This window comes from Balaenoptera acutorostrata, chromosome 4, assembly GCF_949987535.1.
Source record: "Balaenoptera acutorostrata chromosome 4, mBalAcu1.1, whole genome shotgun sequence".
Taxonomy (NCBI): Eukaryota; Metazoa; Chordata; class Mammalia; order Artiodactyla; family Balaenopteridae; genus Balaenoptera; species Balaenoptera acutorostrata.
Genome location: NC_080067.1, coordinates 140,224,456 through 140,252,049, shown reverse-complemented (window position 1 = coordinate 140,252,049; position 27,594 = coordinate 140,224,456). Strand labels below are relative to the sequence as shown.

The 27,594-nt window shown below is 42.9% G+C and overlaps 1 protein-coding gene across 6 annotated transcripts; it reads right to left on the bottom strand.

Annotated features, from left to right (window-relative positions):
- Positions 1 to 3,309: 3,309 nt before the first annotated feature.
- IFNAR1 (interferon alpha and beta receptor subunit 1) lies at positions 3,310 to 27,157 on the bottom strand. 6 transcript variants are annotated; one of them, XM_007183708.3, is made up of 11 exons: positions 26,735 to 27,146; positions 22,999 to 23,122; positions 18,773 to 18,954; positions 16,109 to 16,266; positions 15,851 to 15,992; positions 14,842 to 14,956; positions 11,655 to 11,854; positions 11,389 to 11,546; positions 8,785 to 8,935; positions 8,172 to 8,317; positions 3,310 to 6,938 (listed from the first exon to the last, which is right to left on the bottom strand). In XM_007183708.3, the coding sequence occupies exons 1-11, from the start codon at positions 26,805 to 26,807 to the stop codon at positions 6,699 to 6,701; spliced, it is 1,689 nt and encodes a 562-aa protein (XP_007183770.2). In that variant the 5' UTR covers positions 26,808 to 27,146; the 3' UTR covers positions 3,310 to 6,698. The 6 variants fall into 6 exon arrangements, with proteins under 6 accessions (XP_007183770.2, XP_028022686.2, XP_057401411.1 ...); XM_028166885.2 differs by lacking the exon at positions 26,735 to 27,146 and adding an exon at positions 19,255 to 19,392 and having other exon boundaries at positions 22,999 to 23,125; XM_057545428.1 differs by lacking the exon at positions 26,735 to 27,146 and adding an exon at positions 19,255 to 19,371 and having other exon boundaries at positions 22,999 to 23,125.
- Positions 27,158 to 27,594: the final 437 nt, after the last annotated feature.

The window sequence follows — 27,594 nt, the reverse complement described above, 5'->3', positions numbered from 1 at the left end:
ACGAGTTCTTTCTAGGGTAACGTGGAAGTACGGAGTGCTGAGGGGCCTAAAACAGGAGGACATAGACTAGTCAGAGAGTAACAGTTCAAGGAACAAGAGTAAGGCCGGGAAGGTCGGGCTGGAAAAAGGAGCCACATTAGGCGAGGAAAGGGCTTAACCTAAGAGCAATGGGAAAGCATCTGATAGGTCCCAAATATTGTCTTTAAAGGGCCACTCTCTCCTGTGAGGAGAATGGCTTGGAGAAGGACAAGAGAGGAGCAGGACAGGTTAGGAGGTGGTGTGTGGGGACCAGATGGTGGCGTAGACTAGGGCAGGGGCGATGGACACAGAAGCGGAAGGATTCAAGAGCAACTGAGAAGGTGGAATGAATGGGACTTGGGGAAGGATTGGATAAGGAGTGAGGAGGAAGGAAGGGTCAAGGACACCTTGTGGTTTCCAGTCTGAGCAAAAGGATGGATCCACTTCCTGAGCTGGCACAGAGTGCAGTGGAGGGGAGCCTGGAGGTTCATTTCTTCATCTACGTTTACTGATTTCTTAGGAAGAGGTCAGTACATGGAGGTGCTGAAAAGAGTAGAGTAAAAGGCTCTCCCTGCCCTGAAGGAAGACAGCCTAGTGGGCAAGAAAGAAAGGCAGACCAACACATGGAAGGCAGTAATTCAGCTGGCAAAAAATTTTTTTTTTTGCCACGCTGTGTGGCATGTGGGATCTTAGTTCCCTGACCAGGGATCGAACCTGTGCCCCTTACATTGGTAGGGTGGGGTCCTTTTTTTTTTTTTTAACATCTTTATTGGAGTATAATTGCTTTACAATGGTGTGTTAGTTTCTGCTGTATAACAAAATGAATCAGCTATACATATACATATATCCCCATATGCCCTCCCTCTTGCATCTCCCTCCCACCCACTGTCCCTATCCCACCCCTCTAGGTGGTCACAAAGCACCGAGCTGATCTCCCTCTGCAATGCGGCTGCCTCCCACTAGCTAATCTATTTCACATCTGGTAGTGTATATATGTCCATGCCACTCTCTCACTTCGTCCCAGCTTAGGTAGGTTGGAGTCTTAACCACTGGACCACCAGGGAAGCCCTATTCTGGCTTTTTGACCAAGTAATCCTACTCTTGGAGAGTGATCTGAAAGAAATAACTCTAAATGAAACAGTGAATCCATTTCAATTCAACAGATCCCTTTTCTGAGCAACTACTCACGTATATTGGGCACCATTTGGCCTGAGGAATCGAAGACAAATTAATACAGCCCTTCACCTCAAGCTGCTCACAGTCCGGCAGGACAGACAAGCATGCGAGTAACTGTGACATGAAAGAACATGTGAACAGAGCCAGCTGAGAAGTGAGGGGAAGTTGGTAGCTGGCCAGATTCTTCAGAAGGTCCCCACCCCACGGAGCTGCCTCCCTCAAAGCCTTCTCCTTGGGACAGAATTAGACTGGCATTCATTTTTCTGGCTTGCAATGCTTGCAATGTTGACTCTCTTAAACACTGTTTATTTATTTAGGCTGCATTTGGTCTTCGTTGCTGCGTGCTTTCTCTGGTTGCAGCTAGTGGGGGCTACTCTTTGTTGCGGTGCCTGGGCTTCTCATTGCAGTGGCTTCTCTTGTTGTGAAGCACAGGCTCTAGGCACGTGGGCTTCAGTAGTTGTGGCGCATGGGCTCAGTAGTTGTGGCTTGCGGGCTGTAGAGCGCAGGCTCTGTAGTAGCGCACAGGCTTAGTTGCTCTGCAGCATGTGGGATCTTCCCGGACCAGGCTCGAACCCGTGTCCCCTGCATTGGCAGGCGGATTCTTAACCACCTGGGCCACCAGGGAAGCCCAATCATCATTTTTTTTTTTTTTCCAGCTTCGCTGTTCGGCTTGCGGGATCTTGGTTCTCTGACCAGGCTTCGAACCCTGGCCACTGCAGTGAAAGAGCCAAGTCCTAATCACTGGACCGCCAGGGAATTCTCCATCTCTTTTTTTTTTTTTTTTAATTTATTTATTTATTTATTTTTGGCTGTGTTGGGTCTTCGTTTCTGTGCGAGGGCTTTCTCTAGTTGCGGCAAGCGGGGGCCACTCTTCATCGCGGTGTGCGGGCCTTTCACTATTGCGGCCTCTCGTTGCGCAGCACAGGCTCCAGACGCGCAGGCTCAGTAATTGTGGCTCACGGGCCTAGTTGCTCCGCAGCATGTGGGATCTTCCCAGACCAGGGCTTGAACCCGTGTCCCCTGCATTGGCAGGCAGATTCTCAACCACTGTGCCACCAGGGAAGCCCTTCTCTCCATCTCTTTTTAAAAGTTAAATTCCAGGGTATTAAAGCCTTATAAAATCTGGGAACAGACAATAGTACACAAAAGGCACTCTGCTATCTGTTATGCAGTTAAGGACTAATTCCAGTCTTTTGGAAAAAATGGACCATCTTTCTACTGGAGAGACAGGAAAATGTTTTTCTTCTTCTTCAGTCATTCCCTTTCCCCTCAGCTCCTTCTCTCTGATGGATCCAGGAACTTTTGGGACAGAGGACCAGGAGTGGCCAGAGTCACTGTGAGGAGAAATGTTTAAACCTGCTCCTGAGAGAATTTTTCCATTTCCTCCCTCTTCCCAAGACCTTTCTCTAAGCCAGCATATCGACTCTGCCCACTTTTTCTTTTCTTGGTCTGCATCAATTACTACTTCACCCAGAAGATATCTTCTGCTAGAACATGAGTTCTAGTGGGGACAGAACGTGGGAAGGGAAGGTATATCCTTTGCATGAAAGACATATCAAATTCTCTCTTCTTGCCTTTTTTTCACTCAGGTGAAAAAACTGGATGTTACTGGTATTTGTCATTACTGTTAAGTAACAGGGAGTTTCCCAGGCATCAGAGATGAATTTACTAATATTTACTTCCCTGTACAGTTTGAAAAAAAATTCACGGAAGCTTACTAAAAACACACGAAGCGTTCCCAGCCTGAATGTCAGTGGTGTTTAACTTCAGACTCAAACGTGTCTAGAAGGTAGATCAATTTACACGTGGGACTAGGGAGTCTCCTTAAAGAGCTTATCCTGAGAAGAAATGTTGGTAAAAGGAAGCAGTGTAGTTCGCCGGAGCGGAGTCTGCACCACACTGCAGACTCACTGGGTCAAGGCTGTGCTCCGGCCAAGTCTAAAGTTGAGGCTGTGAAAAAGCAAAAGGCAAGCAAGAGAGCTCCCTGTCCAGGAGCTCCGTGGGGCGATGACGGCAGTGGGGCCCCTTCAGGATACCAACGCCGGGCATGCGCACACCGGGTACAGGGACCAGCCCCCTCGGTTGTGAATACCTCATGAAGACAGCAGTTGCCACTCCAGTGATGCATGTTTAATCAGTTCAAGCAGAACCACCATAAAACCCAAGACTTTTGGCCTCAGTGCTTATTACAGAAAACTGTTTAACAAACTGCTTAAAAAACAGCAATGGGGGTTAAGACAAAGTACAAATGAAATAAGATACAAAGCTCACTGCATAGAAACATTGGAAACATGGTTGTGTCCTTCCACAACTCAACAAGACACACAAACAGTGTCAGAAACACCCATTTGGTTCAAATTTTAGATTACGATCATTTGACAATTATTTCCTGCGCACTTTTTACGTGTGAGGCACCGCACTGTGGTAGGTGCTGGGGATACAGTAATAAGTCAAAGTAAATTCCTGCTCTCACAGAGCTTCTGGTCCCCTGGGGGGCAGACAGACACCACGAAACAAACATGTCAGGTAGTCGAAGGGTTACGGGGAGGAGCGGGCAGGTAGGAAAAGTTTCTGTACACTCTCCAAATTCTTAGGAGCAATCAGAGGCTGTTTTGAAGGTCACAGTTTGGGGAAAAGATACAAACTCTAAATTATATATATATATATATATATTTTTTTTTTTAAAGATATTCACCATGTATTTCTTCTTTAGGTCTTTTTTTTTTTTTAATTTATTTTTATATTTATTTTTGGCTGTGTTGGGTCTTTGTTTCTGTGTGAGGGCTTTCTCTAGTTGCGGCAAGTGGGGGCCGCTCTTCATCGCGGTGCGCAGGCCTCTCACTATCGCGGCCTCTCCTTGCGGAGCACAGGCTCCAGACGCACAGGCTCAGTAGTTGTGGCTCACGGGCCCAGTTGCTCCGTGGCATGTGGGATCTTCCCAGACCAGGGCTCGAACCCGTGTCCCCTGCATTGGCAGGCAGATTCTCAACCACTGCGCCACCAGGGAAGCCCCTAAATTATATTTTTGAAATAACTTTTTTATAGGTTGCAAATTTCTGGTCAGACTCTTTAGTTCACAGTTCTCGAGCAGCATTTATACTTTTCTAACTAGAAGCTATGCTAAGTCTTTATGGCTGTACTACTGGAGTATGGCCCACATCATGCATGTGCACGTGTAGGCATAAGTACATATGTATGTTTACAGGCGTATGTCACCACTTACGTATATGTTAATCTATATTACGTATTAATACATTATTTCTGGCTGTAATGATACAAATCTTTTACATAATGCGTAGGTTATATCTAGCTTCTCCAAGAACTATCAATATTGTAGTTCTGAGGCAGTTTATTGGTGCTCCCAAGTATATGGTATTTCCAGGTAAACTATCCTTCAGAAAAAATACTTGTCACTTTACAAGTAAGCACATCCTGCTTAAGCTACATGTGGGCCACAGTGAAGAATGGGATGGAATTGCATTTTTAGGTCAGAAGACAAGGCAAAATCGAGAGGTTTTTGTTCGCTGCTGCTCAGATGCTTGTTCGCTGAAAACCACAGGGGGTCCCTAAACCTCAAAGACACACAGACTCCCACATCCAGGGACCTGGCGACTTCTGTGGTGTCTTTTCATCCTAATGCCCGAGTTTTCCCTCTTCCACATCCCACGAAGGCGCTGTTTCCTTTTGGGATGTCCATTCTGAAGCAGCCTTCTTCCTGTGGTAAATCCCAGGCCCGCGTGCTGACCAGGCCTGTCGCACCGACACAGCGTGGAGGCCCGGGCTGACAGGGTCCTGGCATGTTCCTCACTTCCTCGCTACAGAGGCAAATTCCCACTGACAGGGCCTTTACAAGCGAAGGGCCAACCCAGATCTGCTTTGAACCAAAAGCCTCTGGTCAGCAGGATCAAAGGTGTGTGTGGGTCCCTGTAGGGATCCTGCAGGAGAGAACTGCTTCGGCGGGGATCCCCGGCCCATACTGTATGCTCCCCTAGGAGCTGGACCGAGGTCCGGGGAAGCACACGGTGTGCTCTGCAGAGGACGTGCTGAGCGTCACAGCCCTTCCCAGGGCAGCTGCTTTCAACCTTTTCTTCCACCCAGAAGACCACAGCGGACCACCGTGTAAATAAGACTGGCCTGCCGTGATGCTGTGGGTAGCTCCATCTCCCTTCCCTTTCACTGGTCCTTCTGCAACGACTGAAGCCGAGAACCCGGCCTCAGAGGCCACCGGAATTCCTACACTTTCCTCCTCTGCAGGCTCTCCATGAATAATCCCAAATAGCGAATCATTTAAAAATAAGCTACAGATGCCTCTGAAAGGCATTATATATTTAAAAAATTAGGTTTTCTTCCTAGGTACATTTCCTCCCACACCTTGATACTAAATAATCAAGGACATTTTCTTGAGTGCATGTAGGCTGAGCAGAAGGGGTGCCTCATACTTCCAGACGGTGTACAGAAGCTGGCCTGGAGTCAGAAATGATACAGATAAGCCACGAAAACAAACCACACTCAGGATGTTAGTAAGCAGCAGTTGATTACACACATTATCCTTATTTTTCGCTAAAGCCACCTGCTTCTTTCCTACGGAATGACTCTACGTCTTACTCTGTCTCTTCTCTCAGTACCATTTTCTGGTCCCAAGACTTCTTACATCCACTGTGACTAATGTCACATACTCCCATATCTTAAAAGCGAACAGTAAGTTATCTCCTCAGATAGTTTCCCGTTTCTCTGTAATTTTAGTGATTATGCACTGTCATCAGAGGCTATTGTTCCAATGTTCTGAATCAGGAAGACTTCATGGACATATAGCAAAAGATTGTCTGGTTTTAGTCCTAAACCGCAGAAGGGACAGGTAACTGTGACGTAGAAGCCAATGTAATTGGTAAAACGGATAGAATTCCCCTGAAAAAACTGTAAGGACCATACCGTGTTTCTGGCATCTGCAGCTGTTTCCCAGAGTAAGCGACTTTTTCAGAAAACCAAGTGATGGTGGTATTCAGGCTTTTCTAAAGCCATTTCCAAAGGGCCTACTTTCGTGTCCAAAGAAAGACCAAATGTTCTAAATATGTCCTGAAAAATAACGGACTGTAATACTGGGACGGAGAAGGGACAGATGGTACACGCAGCGGCAGTGGCAGCACAGCGACGGTAGCAGCTGACGCAAACACAAGCGCCACCCTTACCACACGACGGCACGGTGGGGCTTCAGGGGATCATTAGGAAGACAGAGGGCATCTTCTGGATTTAACTCCTCTCATCCAGGGCGGTCCAATGACAGGTCTTTCAAGACCTTACACATGGAAAAGAATGTAGAAAACTCTTCTCCAAATTCCTTTCAAATAGTTAAGTGCTTGCCTGTGTTTTCAGGACCTACGATCTGAAGATGATCTTTCTTCCCCCACAAGCAAATATTCTCTCGATAGTTACTGAGAGGACCAAGGAGCCCAGGCTCCCACTGCAACTCCCGCAAGACTCCCTAATATTTTAGAGTTCATTCTTGGTCACACAGTTTCCTGTTGCAGAAGTTCTTCACTTATTTTACTTCCACTGTTTTCGTCTTCATTAGAATAGTTTCCTGAATCTTGACTAGTTTGGGAATTGTACTTTTTGTGATCTTCATCAGTTGGATTAGTCTCTTCTATTACAGTAAGAGTGTTTGCATTTTCAATTATAGAACATCTTTCTGTTCGTTCCTCAGAAGTGGAAAGGAGTAGATTCCTTACTGGCGGTTCAGAGAAATACTAATTCAAAAGGGAAAGAACAGAAACAGATTATTTAAAATAACAAAAATTAGTTTTCTAGTTCTAATAAGCTGTGGTTTCTTAAGTTATCTAGAAACCCTATCTTTTGACATGCATATTAAAAAGCAAGCTAAGAGCATATCGATTGCACTATAATGTTTAGAATAAAACCATCACTAGTGAGGTCACGTACGTGTTAGTATCGTTTTGGGGAATTATATGAAGAGTCCCTAAGAAAGGTCCACTGTGCTATCAGGGGTGGGGAGTGGAAAAGTGTGGGCGAGGAAGGAAAGGGAGAGCCCTGGGATTTGGGACATTTTATTTTGACATAATAAAAATTTTGGTATCTAATCCACAAATACCCAGAAAAAGCACAGGGAGAAATTAATTTTTCCCTGTCCCACTAAGAATAAAGAGCTATTGTAACTTGTTAGTTTTAAGTTCTTTAAATAACGGCTCTGAAGAGAAGAGTATATAGAAATGACATTAAAAAACTCAGGCATAAAAGAGTAAAACAGTTCATATTTACAGAACGTTTGTACAGTGTTAGGCCTTTCTGGTTTATCACCTTCGCTCCTCACAAGTCTGCTGGATGGTACTATTGGCTCTGTTTTACAGTCTACGGGCACTTGCTCAAGTACCCTTAAGAGAGCTGCTCAAGTTCACAGAGCCAGTAAGTGCAAATACACTACAGCCCATCAACAATTCACCTTCAGGTCTCTAGCTCCAAAGCCCGGGGAACCTGAAACTGGGCAGGTAGCGCGGAAGCTGCTCCAGGTGAACACACCACCCACAGGGCGGTGTCCACACTCTGGTCTCCACCACTCAGTGCTTTCACTAACTATGCCAACCAGAACACCAAGGTGCTGTGAAAGGAAACTCACGTTCTGCTACTTCGTTTTCTGTGATTTCATCCACAGAAATCAGTTTTTGCACTGATGATAATGTTTTAATCTTTTTGTGAATATAGACTTTCAATGGTAAAACAAGTGCCACAGTAACCAAACTGCCAGAAAAATATGAGATTAAGGACACACCTTACTATGCCATGTTATATTCTATTAAATGACTGTTTCTAAAGTTAATTTTCTGAAACTCTGAAGAAAAAAACCCAAATCAGTCTGTATTATTTTCTGAATATCAAGAAAACATTTATATTCTGTTGAAATCAAATATATTTCCCATTCATTTTAAGAAAAATCCAGTTAGCTGTTGAAAAGAAAAGTAACATACCTCATCTACAGTGGAAGGAGGTTTACTTGATGGAAAGAACACATAATTGATACATCTCAAGAGGACTTTCACAACATAAATGGCAACAATGATAGAAAATAATGAAGTGCAAATTCCAGCTATAAGCCAGGTTTTGGAAGTATTTCCTAAAAACAAATAAATGGTGTTTAGCATCAATATAGGTTTTGACACACATACATTAAGACTGCTGACAGTCTGTGTGAAACAAATACAGCCATGTGAAAGGAAATATACATTCTATTAAATAATACCAACAATAACATAAAAAAATTCACAACTGAACTAATTAAGGGATTTCCACATAATAATAATATTAAGGATTATATAAAAAATTAAAATAGTCTCATTAAATTCTGAGTAATAAAAGGAAATTAATTATGCAGATATCCATGAAATATAAAGCATGCAAAAACCACTGAACTAAGTTGAGTATTAAAAATATTTTCTAAAACTGGAAGGCTCAGCGTGAAGTACTCACACAGTTCATGAAGAAAATATTCTCTATATTTTTGTGGTAAAAAGGAAATATTTTACAATTTTCAATTAAGTCTTGTTACATTAAAAAAGAAAAGATACAATAAAAGATTCTGACCTGGTTTTGTTTTCTCACACACAGTATCACTAAAAACACTGCTTTTATTCCACTTGTCATTCTCAGTGAGTGCTCTGGCTTTCACACAGTATACAGTCAGCGGTTTCAAGTTAGGAAAGGTAAAATCAGTTCTTTTCTCTACAACTTTTCTCTATAAAAAATAAGTAAATCATTGATAAAATTTAGAACCCCAAGAAATCATATAGGGAATATCTATTTTCTGAATTCCTTAAATAGTCAAGATTAGCCTCTCACAAACACTTAGTTGGTATATGTTTGAGAAATATAAATTTCTTTTGGATAACACATTATAACCAAACTCAAAAGTTAAACATGGCTGCTGCCAAAAAAAGAATACAGTATGTTCCTAAGATGACTCTACTTTATAAGTACACGCTGATTTGGTTTAATCACCATCGTGTTATCTCTGTTTAGTGGCAGAACAATTAAGTGCAGAGGTTCTGGCCTCAAACTGCCTGTATCAAGATATCACTCACAGCTACATGGCCTTAGGCAAGTTATTTAATTTCCCTGGGCCCTACTCCCAGATCTGTAAAGTGAGGACAATTATTACTCCTATTTGTATTAGTCAGCTATTGCCGCAATAATGTTATATAACAAAACATTACAAGGCCAACAAAATAATGTTGTGCAATGCTGTGTAACAAAACAGCCTGTGGCTCAAAAGATATTTGTTTTTCTTACTCATGAGCGTCCCAAAGTGCTGGGGGAACGCTCACTGAGACTGTGGATCAGGTTTAGGTCTGCTCCACGGTCTCCCATCCACCTGGGGCCAGAGACCACATGGAGCTTGCTTTCCTCTTGACAAATGGGAGAAGCATGCATGCGCACTTAAGGCCTCTGCTCACACCACATCCACTCCCATTCCACTGTTTATAGCCTAGTATCAGTGAGGCAGTAACGAATATTCCATCCCAAGTATTTGCTGAATAGTAATTTAATCAATCAAACTGTCTGGCAGGGTTGAAGAATGATTGAGACAATTCATGTAAAATACTTAGCCTAGTACCTGATACATAATGAGTATTCAATGAATTTGAGTTGTTATTACGATTGTAATTATTGATGTGTTACCCAGCATAGGATGGCAAAAAAAAAAAAAAAAAGTTATTGAATCTACTATTTGTCAAGCAATGTGGTATGTATTTTCATATATTTTACCTCATTTTAAACCTTATAAACATCCTTTCAAAAAAATTAAGTTACAATGTAATATGCATAAAATGGATAACTAATGAGAACCTGCTGTATAGCACAGGGAACTCCACTTCGCTGTACAGTGGAAACTAACACAACAGTGTAAAACAACTATACCCCAATTAAAACAAACAAAAAATTAAGTTACTATGACCACCACCACTTTAGAGGAGAGGAAACAAAGCTTTAGCAGTTAACCACCTTGCCTAAGGTTACACAGTTTGGCGGCTTGAGACACAGATTTAGATCTTTCTGATCTAGGGATGACTGAGAACTAACCACAGTGCTCAACAGGGCTAAATTCTGCTATGGTTACAGAGTGTTCAGATAGTTAAAATGAAAGCAGCCAAGTCGCTGGAATTTTCTTAGATTTTCAACAGGAAATGAAGTTACAGAATTTACCAACTTATTTGCACAAGATTTTTAAAGGTTGATTCCTTGATTGTAATTCCACAGGGAAAAGTGATCTAGGAATAATGTGGATTATCTGATGTATATTAGCTTTGTCAGTGGTTTTTGAATTTTAGGGTTTAAACGAGTGTTTCTCAACCCTTTTGTCATGACTACTCCCCTAAGGAGCCTTTTTAGACCATTTTTTCCTAATCCCTCCCCCTTTACAAAGTTGAGTAAGATTTTGTTGGGCGAAGTTGAACACTCGAGGCAGGTTTTCCTCCTGGAGGGTCACGAACCACTGTAACAGGTAAGATTCTTTTGCACCCTAGAAACCAATTTTTGCCCTCTTGGAGGTGCCCCACCCCCCAGGGGATATTTGGCAATATCTGGAGGTATTTTGGGTTGTCAGAACTGGGAGGGAGTGCTACAGGCACCTAGTGGGTAGAGGCCAACGGTATTGCTAGCCATCCTATAATGCACAAGGCAGCTCCCACAACAAAGACTCAGCCAACCCAAATGTCAATAGTGTTGAGAAACCCTGGTTCATGAATACCTGAGAATCCTGTTAAAAATACAAATTCCTGAGTTCTACCCCCAGAGATTCTGACTGAGTAGGAATAAACTCAGGATCTGAATTTTAAAAACTAACTGTGGGGGCGGCGAATTCCCTGGCGGTCTAGTGGTTAGGACTCCGTGTTTCCACTGCAGGGGGCACGGGTTCCATCCCTGGTCGGGGAACTAAGGTCCTACATGCCACGTGGCGTGGCCAAAAACACAACAATAACAACAACAACAACTAACTGGGGCCCAGATGCAGGTGATCGTAACTCTTACTGCGTAAAACATGGGAAATGCTCATTTCTTCCTATTGTAAATATCTGAGTTAATCAGATAAAGTTTAAAAATTTCCCTAGAATTTTAACTTCAAGCTTTGTTTACCCAAACCACAGTTATAACTCTAAATTATAAACCTATACTACATAGTCTTTTTACCTCAGCATTTGAAGTGTTTTCCCGAAAAATAACTTCATAAATTAGTGGGTAAAGCTGGTTCACAGACTTGTTTTCAGACTCTTTTGGAGCACCGATAGAGACGTGCAGTGAGTCATCATTAATGGATTTCATGCTAATGACTGGAGGAAATATTATAGCTAGAAAAAATGTGTAAAGACACAAAGTTCAAATTAGACTAAAAAACAATTTTAAGAGTTCGCAACAACTTGGAGAATTACAATGTAAAGTAAAAACTATTGGCTTACTTTTCATTTCAGTATTAAATATTTTCTCTTCAGACCAAAAAGATGTGTTATTTCCATTAGATGCTTGGACACGGATACGGTGAATTCCTTCTGGGAAAACATTTTGAGGAATCACACAGTGGGTAGTTTTGACATCTTCACAGTTTGGTATTTGTTTCCATTTGTCTGAATGACTTCCAGGAATCCTTTTTAAAAACTCACTTTTAAGACAAAAAAATGTTTTTTATTCTAAACACATTAATTTAGTAAATATTTACTGAATACCTATAATACACTAGACACTCTGTTAGGGGCTAAGGTTACAGAGGTAAACGGTCCTCACCCTCAGGAAACTCACAGGACGGTGGAAGAGACATGTTCACAAAAGAAAACCAAAGATCTTGCTCCAGAGCGTGATAAGGTAGTGGTGTGCTAGAGCTGGCTCGTACCGGTGCACAAAAACAACTGCTAAATTTTCAGGAATGCTGCCAGCTAGTTGTTAAATACAGCCATTATTAAAAGTTAAGTTACATAAACTTACAAATAAATAAATTGTATTAAAAACAAAGGTAATAAATACTCAAAACTCATCTTGTCCTAATTATCTTCCTACATTTTATTATCTATGCTCAAGGCTATTTACGTCTATTGTGTCTATATGGCAGAAACGCTACATGACGGAGGGCTTACTGTGCATCTTCCCAAATGCATGTTCAGTGACATGCTGTTGGGAGCTTGACAGTGGCCGTAATAGGAGTAGTTATATTATAAAAACTGGCAAATGCTACAGATAAGGCTTTTCCCTACTGGAAAGCCAGCTGCTAAACGTACCAGCACACCTGTGGGCAAGTGCTGTATCAGAGATACACACCAGTGTCCTAAGAGCAAGTATGCACAGAGTAAGACTGGGCCTGGAGAGGTTAAGTAAGCTGCTCAGAAACAAGCAGCTCCAAGCATCTCAGTTCAAGCCTGGAACTGTAACAGCCTCCTGACTTGTCCCCTTGTCTGTCCTGTCTCCTTAGTCCCGCTGCACCACACACGATGTGGCCACCTTCTCCCTCCTCAAACACAGCCCTGTTACCCGTCCCTCAACACAAAATTCCCAATGGCATGCAAATGCCTACAGGGCAGTCTGAGGCCAAGCCTAAGCTTATGCCATCCTATTAATTCAATGTTCTCTCTCATTGCTCTCCCAGGCCCAAATGTTCTGCTACTCTCAAAGCAGGTCCTCCCTTCTTGTCGGCAAAATTCCAAACTGGCCCCCCAAATTCCTACCCGCTGGTGCACAAGCCCTACATGATCCCCTCCGCCTCAGTGTGGGCAGGATCCGTGAACTCTTGATTAGGTTACATTATTTGGCAAAGGTGAAGGGATTTTACAAATGAAATCAAGGTCCCAAACCAGTTGACTATGAGTTAATCAAATGAGAGCCTATCCTGGGTGGGCCTGACCTGATCAGATGAGCCCTTTAAAAGAGGGTCTAGAGGCCAGAGATTCTCTCTCCTGATGGCCTCCAAGAAGCAGGTCACCATGAGCTCTGCAGCTGCAAGAAATGGATTCTGCCAACCACCACATGAGCTAAGGAGACAGCACGAGACAGCGTGTACGAGACAGCACCCCAGCTGACACCTGAACTGCAGCCTCGCGAGACCCCGAGCAGAGAACCCAGCTAAGCCACACCTGGACTCCTGACCCAAAGTCATGGACAGATAGATAATAAACAGTGTGTTTTAAGCTGCTAAGTTTGTGGTAGTTTATTACAGAGCAATGGGAAATGAACCCCTTCTTGTTACCCCGACCTCATTTTGTCTCTTCATATCCTGAGCTTTCCCCTGTGTGTAGCCCCTGCGTGGGATGCCCTCTCTTGTCGTTTACAAATATGTGACTCAGCATTCGAGGCCTGGTTCACACTGCATCTCCTTCCAGAGGGCTTCTTTGGTCTCTCCAGCCCCAACCACCTTTGCATTTCTGACTTCTGTAACCCTTATAATCTGTACTCCACTCCTCAGTCCTAAATCACATTTTGCTATGCAAAGGCAGATAACTGCTTCGGATTTCTAGCACCATGTGTTTTATTCTGCTGTACCTTTACGATTCCTTCAGTGCTTTGTACAGTGTGCTAAGTACCCAAAAGAAACTTAGAGACCAGCCATCAGAAACCCCTATCCCTGTCTAGTCTGTGGCCCTACTGTTTAACATGCTTTTGAAAGTGAAGAATACATAAAAGACTCCTGTACAGTTTCCTGATCAGTGTGTATGTGTGTGTGTGTGTGTATGTATGTATGTATATCTGTAAGGGCATGTATGACATGAATGTGTTTATTATACAAACTGTTATTGCCTCGAAACTAACACCAAAGGGTTGAGAGTCATCAGTCACAGCAGTATTGACTTCCCTTTTCCCTCATTTTTTCTGTGTCTTTCTAGTCTCTTTCTTCTCACTCTTCCCTTCCTGCTTTGCCTATACTTGCCTTTGGTGCCTCTATTCCTCTGCCCTCAGTAGCTCTTTCTTTCCCGTCCCTTTTCTCCCCATGGTGCACTTCACCTTCCACTTGATTATCCTCTTCTCTTCTCCCTCTCTACTTATCCCCTACAGTTTTCCAATCAGTATAAACTATATGCAGTCCCCTTCCACTCACGTGGTGCTAAGCTTCACTCATATTTGGCTGGTCTCTACTCAATCACACAGAGCACAGTTCTCTCCAACTTTCTTAATTTCCCACTAAAGTAATCACTAAAAAATCTGCCAAAGCCACGAAAATAATCAAGACAATGGGAAGGCTAACTTGAATTGAACACGACAGAGTGACTGGAGTCAAATCATTTCAAGGGCTCATGGAAGAAGTGGGTTCTGAAGAAAGATCACGGCCATGGGTCAAGTATTCCAGACTGAGGAAATAGCACATGCAACTAGAATCACACCTTTAAAAAAAAAAAAAAAAAAAAGAGAGCCGGTAAGAACACTAGATAGTATTAGAATGTACCCATTTTACAACAAGTGAAGAAACTGAGGCCCAAAGAAGTTAAGTGATTAGCTCAATGACATCCTGGGACTAGAATGAAACACTCCAGTTCCAGTATGTCACGACCACCTTTCCATCAGGCCACACGTGTGCACGGAGCAGCAGGTGGCTGAAGCAGGGTGAAAAGAAACCTAACAAACTGGGCAAAATAAACTGCAAAAGGACACTTATGCAATAGAACTTACTGGGACCACTGAGCTCGAAAAGTCGTGTTTTCATATGCGTAATCCCACTTAAGAACATAGACCTGATTTTCAGCATCGATTTGTATATTTTCTGGTGCAGGCACTTTATGTTTCTCTAGAAGACAAAGAGCACACAAAAACACACACACACATTTTCTCTAGTGAGATAACAGACGGCTAGAATTCCTAATGGCATGAGCAAGAAGACAAAAGGCTCGCATTTTATCATAATGACCTAACAGCTAAATAAGTTATGGTGTATATTCACGCAAGGGAATACTATGCAGCCATTTAAAAGAATGTGATAGATCTATATGTGCCGACATAAAAAGAGAGTCTCAATATATTGGGTTAAACAAGCAAGTTTAAAATATATCTGGCAGGACCTTATTTTTTAATTTAAAAGACAAAAACCCCAAAACTGTTAAGTCCAAGTATATACTTATATAAGCCCTGAAAAAAGTATGAAAGGTTGTACACAGACTGCTGGTGATACTTATCTCTGGTAAATGGAATTGGGGGTCAGGAGGCAGGAGAGGAAACCTTTAAACCCTTCTATACTGTTTGATTTTAAAAACAAAGCATATTAAACTTATAATTAAAATAATAAATCCAAGCTCCTGCCCTTAAACCTTAATTGTTGGCAAGATGTCACTGATTAAATGTATCAGGATGCTTTCATATTTTAACATTTCATCTATAAAGGTAAACTTTTTGGAAGACTAACTGTTCTTCTAGCAACTACCTCCCTTTCTTGTGGATTCTGAATAAAAACAGTTTTTTTCATTAGAAAATACTTGGATTTTACGCAAAATTTTCATTACTATTTACTTGAGACAAAAATCCCAAATAACATTTGTTGCTTACGTAAATGCTGTTAGAACGCTTTTGTTTTAATGTCTATTAAACCATCACATAAGCTTTAGCAACTATTGGAAAAATGCCAAAATTAATAGGTTGCCAATTTGTATACATAGTTATTGAATCTGAAGCAAGACTTCCTCCTTACCTGTGGTGTTTATACAATACACTGGACTATAGAGACCAACTCTTCTTGGTGAACGTAGTTCTGCTTTAACTTTTAAACAATAAGTAGTCTCTGGTGAGAGTTTATAAATTTTATCTCTGGAATAAACAGTTTCAGTCCTTTCCTATAATTAAAAAAAAAAAAAAGAAGTCTGTTCTTTAAAAAAGTATAAAGTCAAGTTTTAGAATTAATTCATGTCATTCTTCTCTCACATCAAACAAAGATAAAAATAATGCTTACTTCTAGCCTTGAAGAGTTTTTCCAGATAACTAAGCTATACATAAAGCTGGAATGATCCATAGCCCACATGATACTATCTTTTGTCCCAGGAGGAGAGATGTTTATTATTATTGCCTTATCTTCAGCTTCTAAATGTACATCTAGAGGACCAATCTGAGCTGTAAAAATAAAAACATTTACTAGATAAGCTCACTAATACAAGCCAAAACATTCATACAACAAACAATTCTAAGCACTTAATATGTGCCTGGCATATAAAACGGAGAAAATCCCTCATGGAGCTTATACTTTAGTGACGGATGTGGCCAAAAATCCCAAATAAACAAATGCATATAATGTTATAAGGTCATGTGTGCTGTAAGAAAAAATGAAGCAACATCAAGGGACAGAGAATGGCAGCAAGAGCTGTTTTAGGTAAGTTAGTGAGGAGGAGGCTCCCCGAGGCGTTTGAGCTGAGACCTGAACAAGGTGAGGGAGTCAGTCATGCAAGTCTCGAGGGGAAAAGCATCCCCAGCTGAGGGGGCGCCAAGGGCAGAGCCCCTGAGATGGGAATGTGCTCACCATTTTCAAGAGACAGTAGGGGGCGCTCGAACGGCTGAGTGGTAGAAAATGAGATCAGAGAGGCAGCTAGAAGCCAGGTAACAGGCAGAACTCTGTAGTCTGAGTCTGCAGTCTCTGGAGGACTGCTGAGACCTGATTCACATCCGGGAAAGATCACCCTGGTTGATGTGTGAGGAAGCAGGGAAGCTACTGCAGCAGTTTGAGTGACAAATGAAAGTGGCCTGGCGAAGGCTGGTAGCAGGGGTGGAAGTGAGAAGGGATCCGATTCAGGATATACTTTCAAGGTTGATCACTCAGAATTTGTTGGTGGACTGGATGTTGCATGAGAGAAAGAGATGTCAAAGGTGATGCCAGGGCTCTTGGCCTGAGCAAATAAATAGGTGATGTCATTAACAGAGATGAAAAACACTGCAAGAAGAGCAGGTCTGGAGGGGGAAAATCAAGAGCTCTGTTTGGCCATTTAAAATTTGAGACGACTCGTAGACCTCTAAGTAGAGATGCTGAATAGGGAGCTGGTGATATGAGTCAAAGGTAAGGGGAAGGAATGAGGCTGGAGAGATATAATTTGGGGAGTCAAGAGCACAGATGATGTTGAAAACCATACGATTCCTGGTGGAGGGCGCATAGAGAGAAGAGGTTCAACGACCAAGCCCTGCAGACTGAGCCCTGCAGCTGTCCAACATTTAAAGGTCTGGGGGATGAGAAGAAACTGACAAAGGAGCAACCAAGGAGCAGGAGGAGAGCCAGGAAAGAGCAGTGCCCTAGAGATCAGAGATGGAAGGGTTGCAAGAAGAAGGGAGTGATGATCACGCCGATGCCACAGGGGAACTGGGCCAGAAGAGGACGGGGAATCCACCAGGCATTGTGGAGGTCACGGTGACCTTCGCAAGAGTAGTTTTAGGTTAGTGATGGGGAACAAAGCTCAAATGGAGAGGGCTGAAGAGGGAGTAGGAGGAAAAGTGTACAGAGAGAAGGTACAGATCATTCTTGTGTGAGTTTTGGTACAGGGCAGTGGTTCTCAAACTGTTTGGTCTTGGGACTCCTTTACACTCTTAGAGAAACTGAGGGTCCTAAAGAGCTTTTGTTTGCATGGTCTATGTCATTGAATATTTAGCATATTAAACATTAAAATTGATAAAAATTTAAAATATCTATCAATTCATTAAAAAATAGTAATGATAAAACCCACTACATGATAAAAAATGACTATATTTCCCAAAACAAACAAGCCAAAAAGCTTAGTGAGAACAGTGGTGCTATTTCACATTTTGTTCAAATCTCTTTAATGTCTGGCTTAATAAAGAAGGCAGCTGTGTCTCACACCTACTTCTGCATTCAGTCAGTCACCATTGCACATCAAACAGCCTCTAGAAAACTCCACAGTACACTCATGAGAGAATGAAAATGAAAAAGACTAGTAAGTCTTAGAAGTATTAAGAAAATAGTTTAGACTTTATAGACCTCCTGAAAGGGTCTTGGAGACCACACTTTGAGAACAACCACTATAGCAGCGGTCCCCAACCTTTTTGGCACCAGGGACCAGTTTTGTGGAAGACAATATTTCCACAGATTGGGGGGGGTGGCGGTGATGGGGGGAGATGGTTCAGGCGGTAATGCAAGTGATGGGGAGCGGCGGGGAGCGATGGGGAGCGATGGAGAGCGGTGGGGAGTGGTGGGGAGCGGTGGGGAGCAGTGGGGGGCGGCGGGGAGTGATGGGGAGCGATGGAGAGAGGCAGGGAGTGATGGAGAGCAGCGGGGAGCGGTGGGGATGGGGAGCGATGGGGAGTGATGGAGAGAGGCGGGGAGCGATGGAGAGCAGCGGGGAGCGGTGGGGAGCGGCAGATGAAGCTTCGCTCGCTTGCCCGACACTCACCTCTTGCTGCACAGCCCGGGGTGGAAGGGGTGGTTTGGGGACCCCTGCACCGTAGGGAAAGCAGGAAAATGATGCCATAGCAGGAAGGAGACACCGGTTTAAGGGAATCCTTGTTTGTTTGTTTTTAAAGATGGGAGACTTTATATCATGCAAATGAATGGGCTTGGGAAGAAGCTGTTCTGGTAATATTTAATAAAGAATACAGTGTAATTCAGCTGGCAACTTCTTACCTTTTTGAAATGGTATAAATGGCTTAACCTCATGCCATTGAGAAGTGTTGTTTCCTTTTTCTGCTCTTATGCGCAATTCGATTTTTTCATAAACATTTTTAAGCTTGACTGAAGAAAAGTTGCATTCGGTACTAGTAATATGTTGACACCCAGGCAATTTTTTCCAATTATCCATCCCTGGTCTTCAAGATAAAATAGCAAATAAATGAATGAACATTATAAATACAAGAGTGACAAACATGTTTTCTATTTACATTAACATTATAAAGCTAGTGTAAGTAGTTATTTCTTCTACTTGAGTTAATGTCCTGACGATATTTTTGTGCGCAATATTCTACTCTTTTTCAATACATATATACCAAGTTATTATTTATACAATGGAATAATTCTGACATATAATTTTTTAATATAAAAAATCCTAATGCATTAGGATTTCAAAGAAGCAGAGAAAGAAAGAACCCGTAAGATAAAAGTGGACTTACTGTCGGCTTTGTTAAAGACAGCTGTGTGACTTTTGGCCAACTACTTTGTATTCTGGAGCCTCTCTTCCTTACTGAAAATTTGGGAAGTAGATTTGATGATTCCCTTCTGACCTCCTCCTATGAAGAGATATACTAACCCTAAGGAAGACCTCAGAATCAGTATGGTTTGAGAATTTCCTCTGCTCTTCTCAAGACCAAACTATTCCTCTGCATACTGATCTCTGTAATTCCTTTGTTACATGACTAGAAACAAAGAACTTAAAATGTTAACATAAACTAACAAACTTCTCAATGTGGATTTAGTCCATTAAAAAGTCTGAGTGATATTAGATTTTTTTTAAGCACGTGAAGAAATTAAGTTGGCACAGAGTGCCTTAAACAGAAAGGACATGTTGTTACAAAGGGGACAGGAGCTGAAGTAAAGGTGAGGGACAGAAAACAAACATTAGATTTCAAAATTTTTGCCTGTGGTAAGCCGTGTCTGCCTTAAACCGAAGAGAGAAACTATCCTCTGAGAAGGCATTTTTGTCAAGCCGAATTCATAGTTCTAGCACTAGCTGATTTTTATTTTTTGGGTAATATTGTAGACCTCATTTTAAAGATGCTAAAGCATCTTTATTTTTTTTTAAATTTATTTATTTTTAAAAATATTTATTTATTTGGCTGCACCAGGTCTTAGTTGTGGCACTGGGGATCTTCACTGCAGCATGCGGGATCTTTTTTTTGTTTTTAGTTGCAGCATGCGGGCTCTTAGTTGCAGCTTGCTGGCTCCTTAGTTGTGGCATGCGAACTCTTAGTTGCGGCATGCACGTGGGATCTAGTTCCCTGACCAGGGGTCGAACCCAGGCCCCCTGCACTGGGAGCACGTAGTCTTAACCACTGGACCACCAGGGAAGTCCCTAAAGCATCTTTAATAAAAAGCTAAGGATGCTCTATTAAAAGCTAATAGAAATTAGGGATGATATCTAAATAATGTTTGTGCTGACTCCAATTCAAGTCTACCTTATTTTTCAAAAAAGAAACATTTAAAAAAAGTTACTGGGACTTCTCTGGTGGCACAGTGGTTAAGAATCCGCCTGCCCATGCAGGGGACAAGGGTTCGATCCCTGGTCTGGGAAGATCCCACATGCCATGGAGCAACTAAGCCCGTGCGCCACAACTGCTGAGCCTGTGCTCTAGAGCCCGCGAGCCACAACTACTGAGCCTGCGTGCCGCAACTACTGAAGCCCACGCACCTAAAGCCTGTGCTCCGCAACAAGAGAAGCCACCACAGTGAGAAGCCCGTGCACCACAATGAAGAATAGCCCACACTCGCCACAATTGGAGAAAGCCCGCTTGGAGCAATGAAGACCCAACACAGCCAAAAAAAAAAAAGTTACCAAAAATATACACTACCATATACACTTCATTCCTGGCGAGTTTCGCCTTCTTTACCTATCTGAGCTTTGAGATTAGAGTTGGCATTAATAATACCTTGATTTAAATGCAAATCTTCCTGAGAAACTCCTCCACAACAGAACCTATTTTTTTAAAATCCAGACTTTAAAAATCTAAACCAAAAATTCAGATTGTTTTTCCCCTCAAATGTCATTTATTAGAAGATATAATTCCAGAGAAATTAGGAGATTAAGGAAGTCTGGGAAGTGGGTACGGTACACAGACCTCTTTAAATCAGGTGCACAGAGGGTCAAAATAAAATAAGCTCCAGGCAAAAAGCCAGTAAAGCATTTCTGGTCCATTTATATGGAGAACTTTTATTATACTCAACAGAAAACCTTATAAAAAATTTAAAACCAAGCCTTGATATGGTTTCAACCTACCCTCACTCTTTACATCTGTCTATCCTGCTCCAGGAGATGCAGCTGCCCACTCTATTACAACTGCTTTTGCATGTAAGGGAGCTACTGCAGTGGTAGCTACATTTATATTTTCTTAAAAAAAAACCCAAACTTTATCATATACAGTGTTTGATCACAACAGAAATATAACTTGAAAATAAATGTGTAACCAATAGAAAATTCATTTCATAAAACCAGTTTCATAATAAAACTTCATGCCATCTTTGTCTCTCCTATTCACTAATGTATTCCAAGTACCCAGAAGAGTGTTTGGCATAAAAAGCATTCAATGTTTGTTGAATGAAGACTGCACACTACATACGTCATAATACATTTTATTTTATTTATTTTAAATAAATAAATAAATTCATTTTTTTAGTTAATTAATTTATTATTTTTGGCTGTGTTGGGTCTTTGTTGCTGCATGTGGGCTTTCTCTAGTTGCAGCCAGTGGGGGCTACTCTTCATTGCAGTGCGCAAGCTTCTCATTGTGGTGGCTTCTCTTGTTGTGGAGCACAGGCTCTAGGCGCAAGGGCTTCAGTAGTTGTGGCATGGGGGCTCAGTAGTTGCGGCACACGGGCTTAGTTGCTCCATGGCATGTGGGATCTTCCCGGACCAGGGCTCAAACCCGTGTCCCCTGCATTGGCAGGCGGATTCTTAACCCACTGTGCCACCAGGGAAGCCCCTACAAGGGTAATTTTAAATAAAGGAATCTGAAATAATCTCTGTTATACCTAAAATAGTTGTTTCATAAGAACATTCTGAACTAAGGCAAAGAACAAATTTGGTAACAAAACTCATTAAAGAAAATCTCTAAAGATGAAAACTGTTAAATTATCAGTTCTGAGAAAAACCATGTATGTGTGTGTGTGTGTGTGTGTGTATGTGTATACATATATATGGTTGACCCTTGAGCAACACGGGTTTGAACTGTGTGAGCCCACTTACACGCAGGTTTCTTTCAATAAATACATGTTACAGCACTACACGATCTAGGGTTGGTTGAATCCACAGATGCATAACCGCAGATTATGGAGGGCCTACTGTAAAGTTATACTCAGATTTCCGACTGCACGGGACGGGGGTAGGGTGGGGTGACCATCCCTAACCCCCGCCATTGTTCAAGGGTCAACTGTATATACACACACGCACAAATTACTCACCAACAACTGGAGAACAACCGGGCTGTGGTTGAAGTGGTGGAATCCTGGTTCTAGAGGTCCTACACCCTGTTTCTTCACTGCCTGATTCCCTGCCTGCTCTTTCTTGGACAGGGATCATGGTTAGCAGACAGGGCCCCAGAACCCAAAGCAAAGTACTATATTTCCTGAGCGGCATTTCCTTCTGTAATCCCTTCTTCCACAACTCCCTGTCTGCCTATCCTCTTGGCAATCGTTAAGTAGAAAGTTAGCACTAGGGAAGAGGCAGAAACACCAGAAACACTGAGTCTGTGGGAAGGCAGGGTCCAATATACTGATGTTTATAAAGTGTATCTAGAATTAAAACTTTGTGTATGATGGAGACAAGAGGAAAGCCTGACCACAGAAGCCTATTCCAAGACTGTGGCTAGGCCTTTAGGGGCACTCTCCCCTATCCTCAAGGTATGCTCTAGGTCAGCCCCTAATTTATATTTAAAGAAGTTGGAGCGTACAGAACAGAGAAGGTATGGCTGTGGACTACAGAAGTTGTCTGCTAGCCTCGTCCCCAAAATCTCTTGCTTCAATACCCAAGGATGAATTTGACTGAGTCTCTCTTTGTAGAAATGAAGTTATAAGTATTATGCATAATAGCCATACATTTTCTTTAAAAAAATGGAAAAACCAAATGTTTCCGAAATCTGAAAAAAAAATTTATGGTGTTAAAATGGTAAAAATTATTCAGCAAATCAATAAGTAGAGTAACATACATTTTATACTCTGCTGAAAAAGTCACATTCCTGACAGACTCACTGTTGCTGTTCCACTTCAGGATAAAGTTGTCATCAATGATGCAGACCCTGCCATTTTCAGGAGATTTTAGATTTGTTCCCCCTGTCAAGGCAATAAGAAAGAAGACAGTTAGTTATACATACATACATACACACATACTAAAGATATTTTATATATTTTTAAATGTTATTCTTCACATCACTGATTGGAGAATGAATACATTTAAATATAAAATATAAAAGTTAAGCATATAAAAAAATCTAAAAAAACCTAGTGCTTGCTCTCAGCATGGGGAGGCTGCTAATTATTTCTATCTCTGCATTCGAGAGAGTTGGAAAATGCTTGAGTTTTTAAAATCTATAAAAAGCAAACATTATATATCAATTATATCTCAATAAAGGTGGAAAAAATAAATCATAAAAAGGTAAGCATTGTCTTTTTTTTTTTTTAACATTCTTTTTATTTATGTATGTATGTATGTATGTATGGCTGTGTTGGGTCTTCGTTTCTGTGCGAGGGCTTTCTCTAGTTGTGGCAAGCAGGGGCCACTCTTCATCGCGGTGCGCGGGCCTCTCACTGTCGCGGCCTCTCTTGTTGCGGAGCACAGGCTCCAGACGCGCAGGCTCAGTAATTGTGGCTCACGGGCCCAGTTGCTCCGCGGCATGTGGGATCTTCCCAGACCAGGAATCGAACCCGTGTCCTCTGCACTGGCAGGCAGATTCTCAACCACTGCACCACCAGGGAAGCCCAAAAAACCAGCTTTTAAGTTTACTCTTTTCCCTACAACATTTCTAGCCTTTACTTCTGCTTCAGGACAAGGATGTTATCTCCTCACAGACTTTCTACTACAGCGGTCCTTGTATAGAACTTTGTTTTATTGGGATTGCTGCCTCTACTTTCCAGTTAGAGATATTATGGTATGGAGTCAAAAGGGGAGACATCTGAGGAAACATTTTCTGACTTTTCTTTTTAATTTGGGGAGGTACTCATTGAGTCTCCCCATCCACATTTTTCTATTTTACACTCCTATTCTCCGAGACTTCATCACCGAATAGAATTACTTCCCCGTATCCCACTCAAAACTTAATCCCCATCCCAGTTGTTGGAATTTTAGAGATTCTGTGCAGCCAGAGGACAGTGACTGCGTTTATGGGGTTAACAAAAGGTCTGATGGCATCTGTAGTCTCCAGCCCAGAATATTCTAATTCTAGTAATTCTGGGCCCTGAGATAGGATGCAGCAATTTGATACCTGGGGTAGAGTCAGGTATTTCCTCCGAGATGAAATCCTTCTGCTACTAAGGGAAGGAGACCCTGGAGTTAGAGGCATCTTGGCATTTGGGAGACAAACAAATAATTGACTGATAAATGGACAGGGACTTGGAAATAGTTATTAAATAGGATTTTAGAGTTCATAGATTTTGTTCTATTAGTATTAGCAATATCCCTTTGATAACAGTTTATTTCAACATTTAGCATGTAAAGTATATAAAAGGGTACTTAGTCCAATATTTCTATTTATAAAATTGGTTGCTTCAACCCTTCACATTCATATTGATGACTAGAAATGGTTTATTATATATATACATTTTTAGTATTTATTTGGTTGCGCTGGGTCTTAGTTGCGGCAGGTGGGCTCCTTAGTTGTGACCGGTGGGCTCCTTAGTTGTGGCATGCAAACTCTTAGTTGCGGCATGCATGTGGGATCTAGTTCCCTGACCAGGGATCGAACCTGGGCCCCCTGCACTGGGAGTGCAGAGTCTTATCCACTGCGCCACCAGGGAAGTCCCATGGTTTACTATATTTTTAAGTCTGACATAAATCCAGACACATACATCTATACAAATATAAATTTCCTCCCATATTTTGGATAGTTTTCTTAGACTAGGATCCCAGAGTTGCATTTACTAGGTTTGAAAGTATGAACAGTTTGATGATTTTGAAACATAGAGCAACATTATGATCTCAAGTTAGGGTTAACATTTCATTTAGTTTTCAACACTGCTATTCCTTCGAGAAAAAAGTAGATTAGTTAATTGAAAGATAACTAAGCCCTTAACATATAGGTGGATAATCAAGAACTAAATTGTGTGACCTTTAGAAAAAGTCTAGCCTTAGGCCCCAGGGCTTTGAGGCCAGATTCTCAGGGTTTGATTTCCTCCTAAAGCACTGGCTAGCTATATGGTCTCAGTCCACTCCTCTGCAAAAATTAAGATAACAGTGCCTAGCTTTGTTCTGAAAGCTAAATGAGTTCATACCTTTAAAACACTAAAAGTAGTGCCTGGTACATAGTTAAGAGGACAATAAATGCCACTTGTGTATGAACTTTATTTTAGCTCTCCTCTAATCTAGATTAAAATTGTGATCTTAATGAACAACCTCCTGGAATGTTAATTTTACATGAAAATTCTGGGGAAAGACTTTTTATACGAAAGCAAACATGAGTTGAAGGCAAAATTTTCATGAACAAAAGACTCCAAAGAAATTACCAGGGGTTACACCAGGACCCTAGTACCCATATACTATATACTATGTATGTGGAAGAGTTTGAGAAATAGGTGTGAAACAGAATAAAGGAAACATCATTTAAAATGAAGTCAGGAGGCCAGAAGCTGGAGCCTTCATGCACTTTCACTCACCCTCAATTCCAGACCCCAAGAGGAAGAATTCTCCTCTACCAGCAACAAGCCCGGCCAATGGGAAAAGCAGCACCATCCTGAACTCTTGCTTTCCTCCAATGGACTTACTCTCAAAACAGCCCCACCCAACTTCCTCCTTTTTCTCTACAAAGTAACCTTCTTCTCTTTTTGTTGTTGGACTTGCCTAAGGTTTTTGACCTAACTTGCTTGTCCCAAATTGCAATTCCTCTGCTATTCTGGAAGAAACCCATTATGCTGGTAAAATTACTAACTGGCTGTTTTATTTTTTAGGACAAGACAGATAGGATACCATGTACCCCAGAAAATAAGGATATGCTTTTCTAAACAAACAGGTATTTTAAGCCCACTAGGCAGCCTCACCAACTCCTGGATTCCTGCTCTCAGCTGCTAGGCCCTGTTTGTCTTTGGGCCTCCAAAGACAAAGGGGGACACCGAGTTCCCCTTCTCACTACAAAGTCAACCGTATGATAGTTGCCATTCCTCCGTGCATCCCAGCTAAGTTAAGAAAGGCAGCAAATTAGCTTGGTGGCTCCCAGCCTTTGTATTTTGGCTTTGTATTTTTCTTTTATTATTATTATTTTTGATTAGATTGTACGAATCCTGAGGGCAGAGAAATGCTTGCAAACCTTATCCCCCTCCCACATGGGACCAAGTAACTGTTTACTAAATTGAGGAAACAGCAGCACATAGCTCGTGGCTAAAGCCTTGTTTATTATTAAAAAGTCCAGTCGAGCTGCCGGAATTTTCGGACGGAAACAAACTCAACACCAAAGCTCTCCCACACCCAGCCCCGCGGGGTAGGAGCCCAGGGAACAGGCACAGGGCCGAAGGGATGGCGAGGAGGGCGCCCCCAAGCAAGCGGTGTGGAAGGATCTTGAACATCACTTTCTCTCGTTTGATTTTCGAGCCCAAGTTGGTTTCAATGTGAGCGCTGCGACCACGGACAACCAGAGGTCTCCCAGAGAGGACCTCTGTCCCTCCCGGGTCCGAGGTTTCCCACGCCGCCGCTGTCCAGCCTCGCGCCCAGCCCCCGACCCATGGACCCCCATCTCTCACCTGAGGCTGCGGGCAACACCCACGGCGCCCCAGCGACCAGCATCAGGGTCGTCGCGCCCAGGAGCGCGAGCATCGTCCGCGGGCCGCCGGCAGCCCTCCAGTCACATCTTCTGCCACCGCAGGTAGGGCGAGGCCGCGCGAAGGAAAGTTGGGCGCACTGGCTAGCCCCGGGCCGGCGCCCCAAACTCGCCGAGCCCACCTCCGCGTCGCCCCGCCCCTCTGCCCACCGACTCCCGCGCACGCGCCGTCCCTTCTGCGCGCGTGTCAGCGTCCGCTCACGCGCGTCGGACACTGGTGGGCTGCACAGCCTCCGCTGCCGTCTCTCTGACACCTCTTTCCGGCCCGAGACTGCACGCTCGCGGTGCACCCTCGGGTTCCGGGAAGACCGCGTCTAACCGGAGGCCTTGACCCGGGCGGGAACGCGGAACTTTGCCAGTGCGTCTGCGCAAGCCTCGCGGCCTGGCCTCCGCTCCCCCGTCCTCCTCGCCTCCCCCCCACTTCCCGCTAGTAGCAGCCGGAGGCCACTGTCGGGCGCTCTGGTCCCTCGCCCGCCCCAGCCCGGGTAGCGGACAAGGGAGCCTGGGAAAGCGGTGTTGGGGAGGCTTGGGGATTAAGGGAAAAAGCAATGAGGAAGCTTCCGAGCGGGTCAGGCCGCGAAGGGTGGGCGTGTCCAGAGTTAAGCCTAGACACGTTGAGCTCCCGTTTTCCGAGCGATCTGGCCGGGGGCAGCACGGTCCCTTGGAGAGGGTCGTGACGGCGTCCGGGCCTTGGGGGTGGTGTCCGGAACAGAGGTCTCTAAGCTCTTTTGATCGGCTGCCCTTATCAGTAAATAATTTGAGTCCATTATTCAATGGTTATTT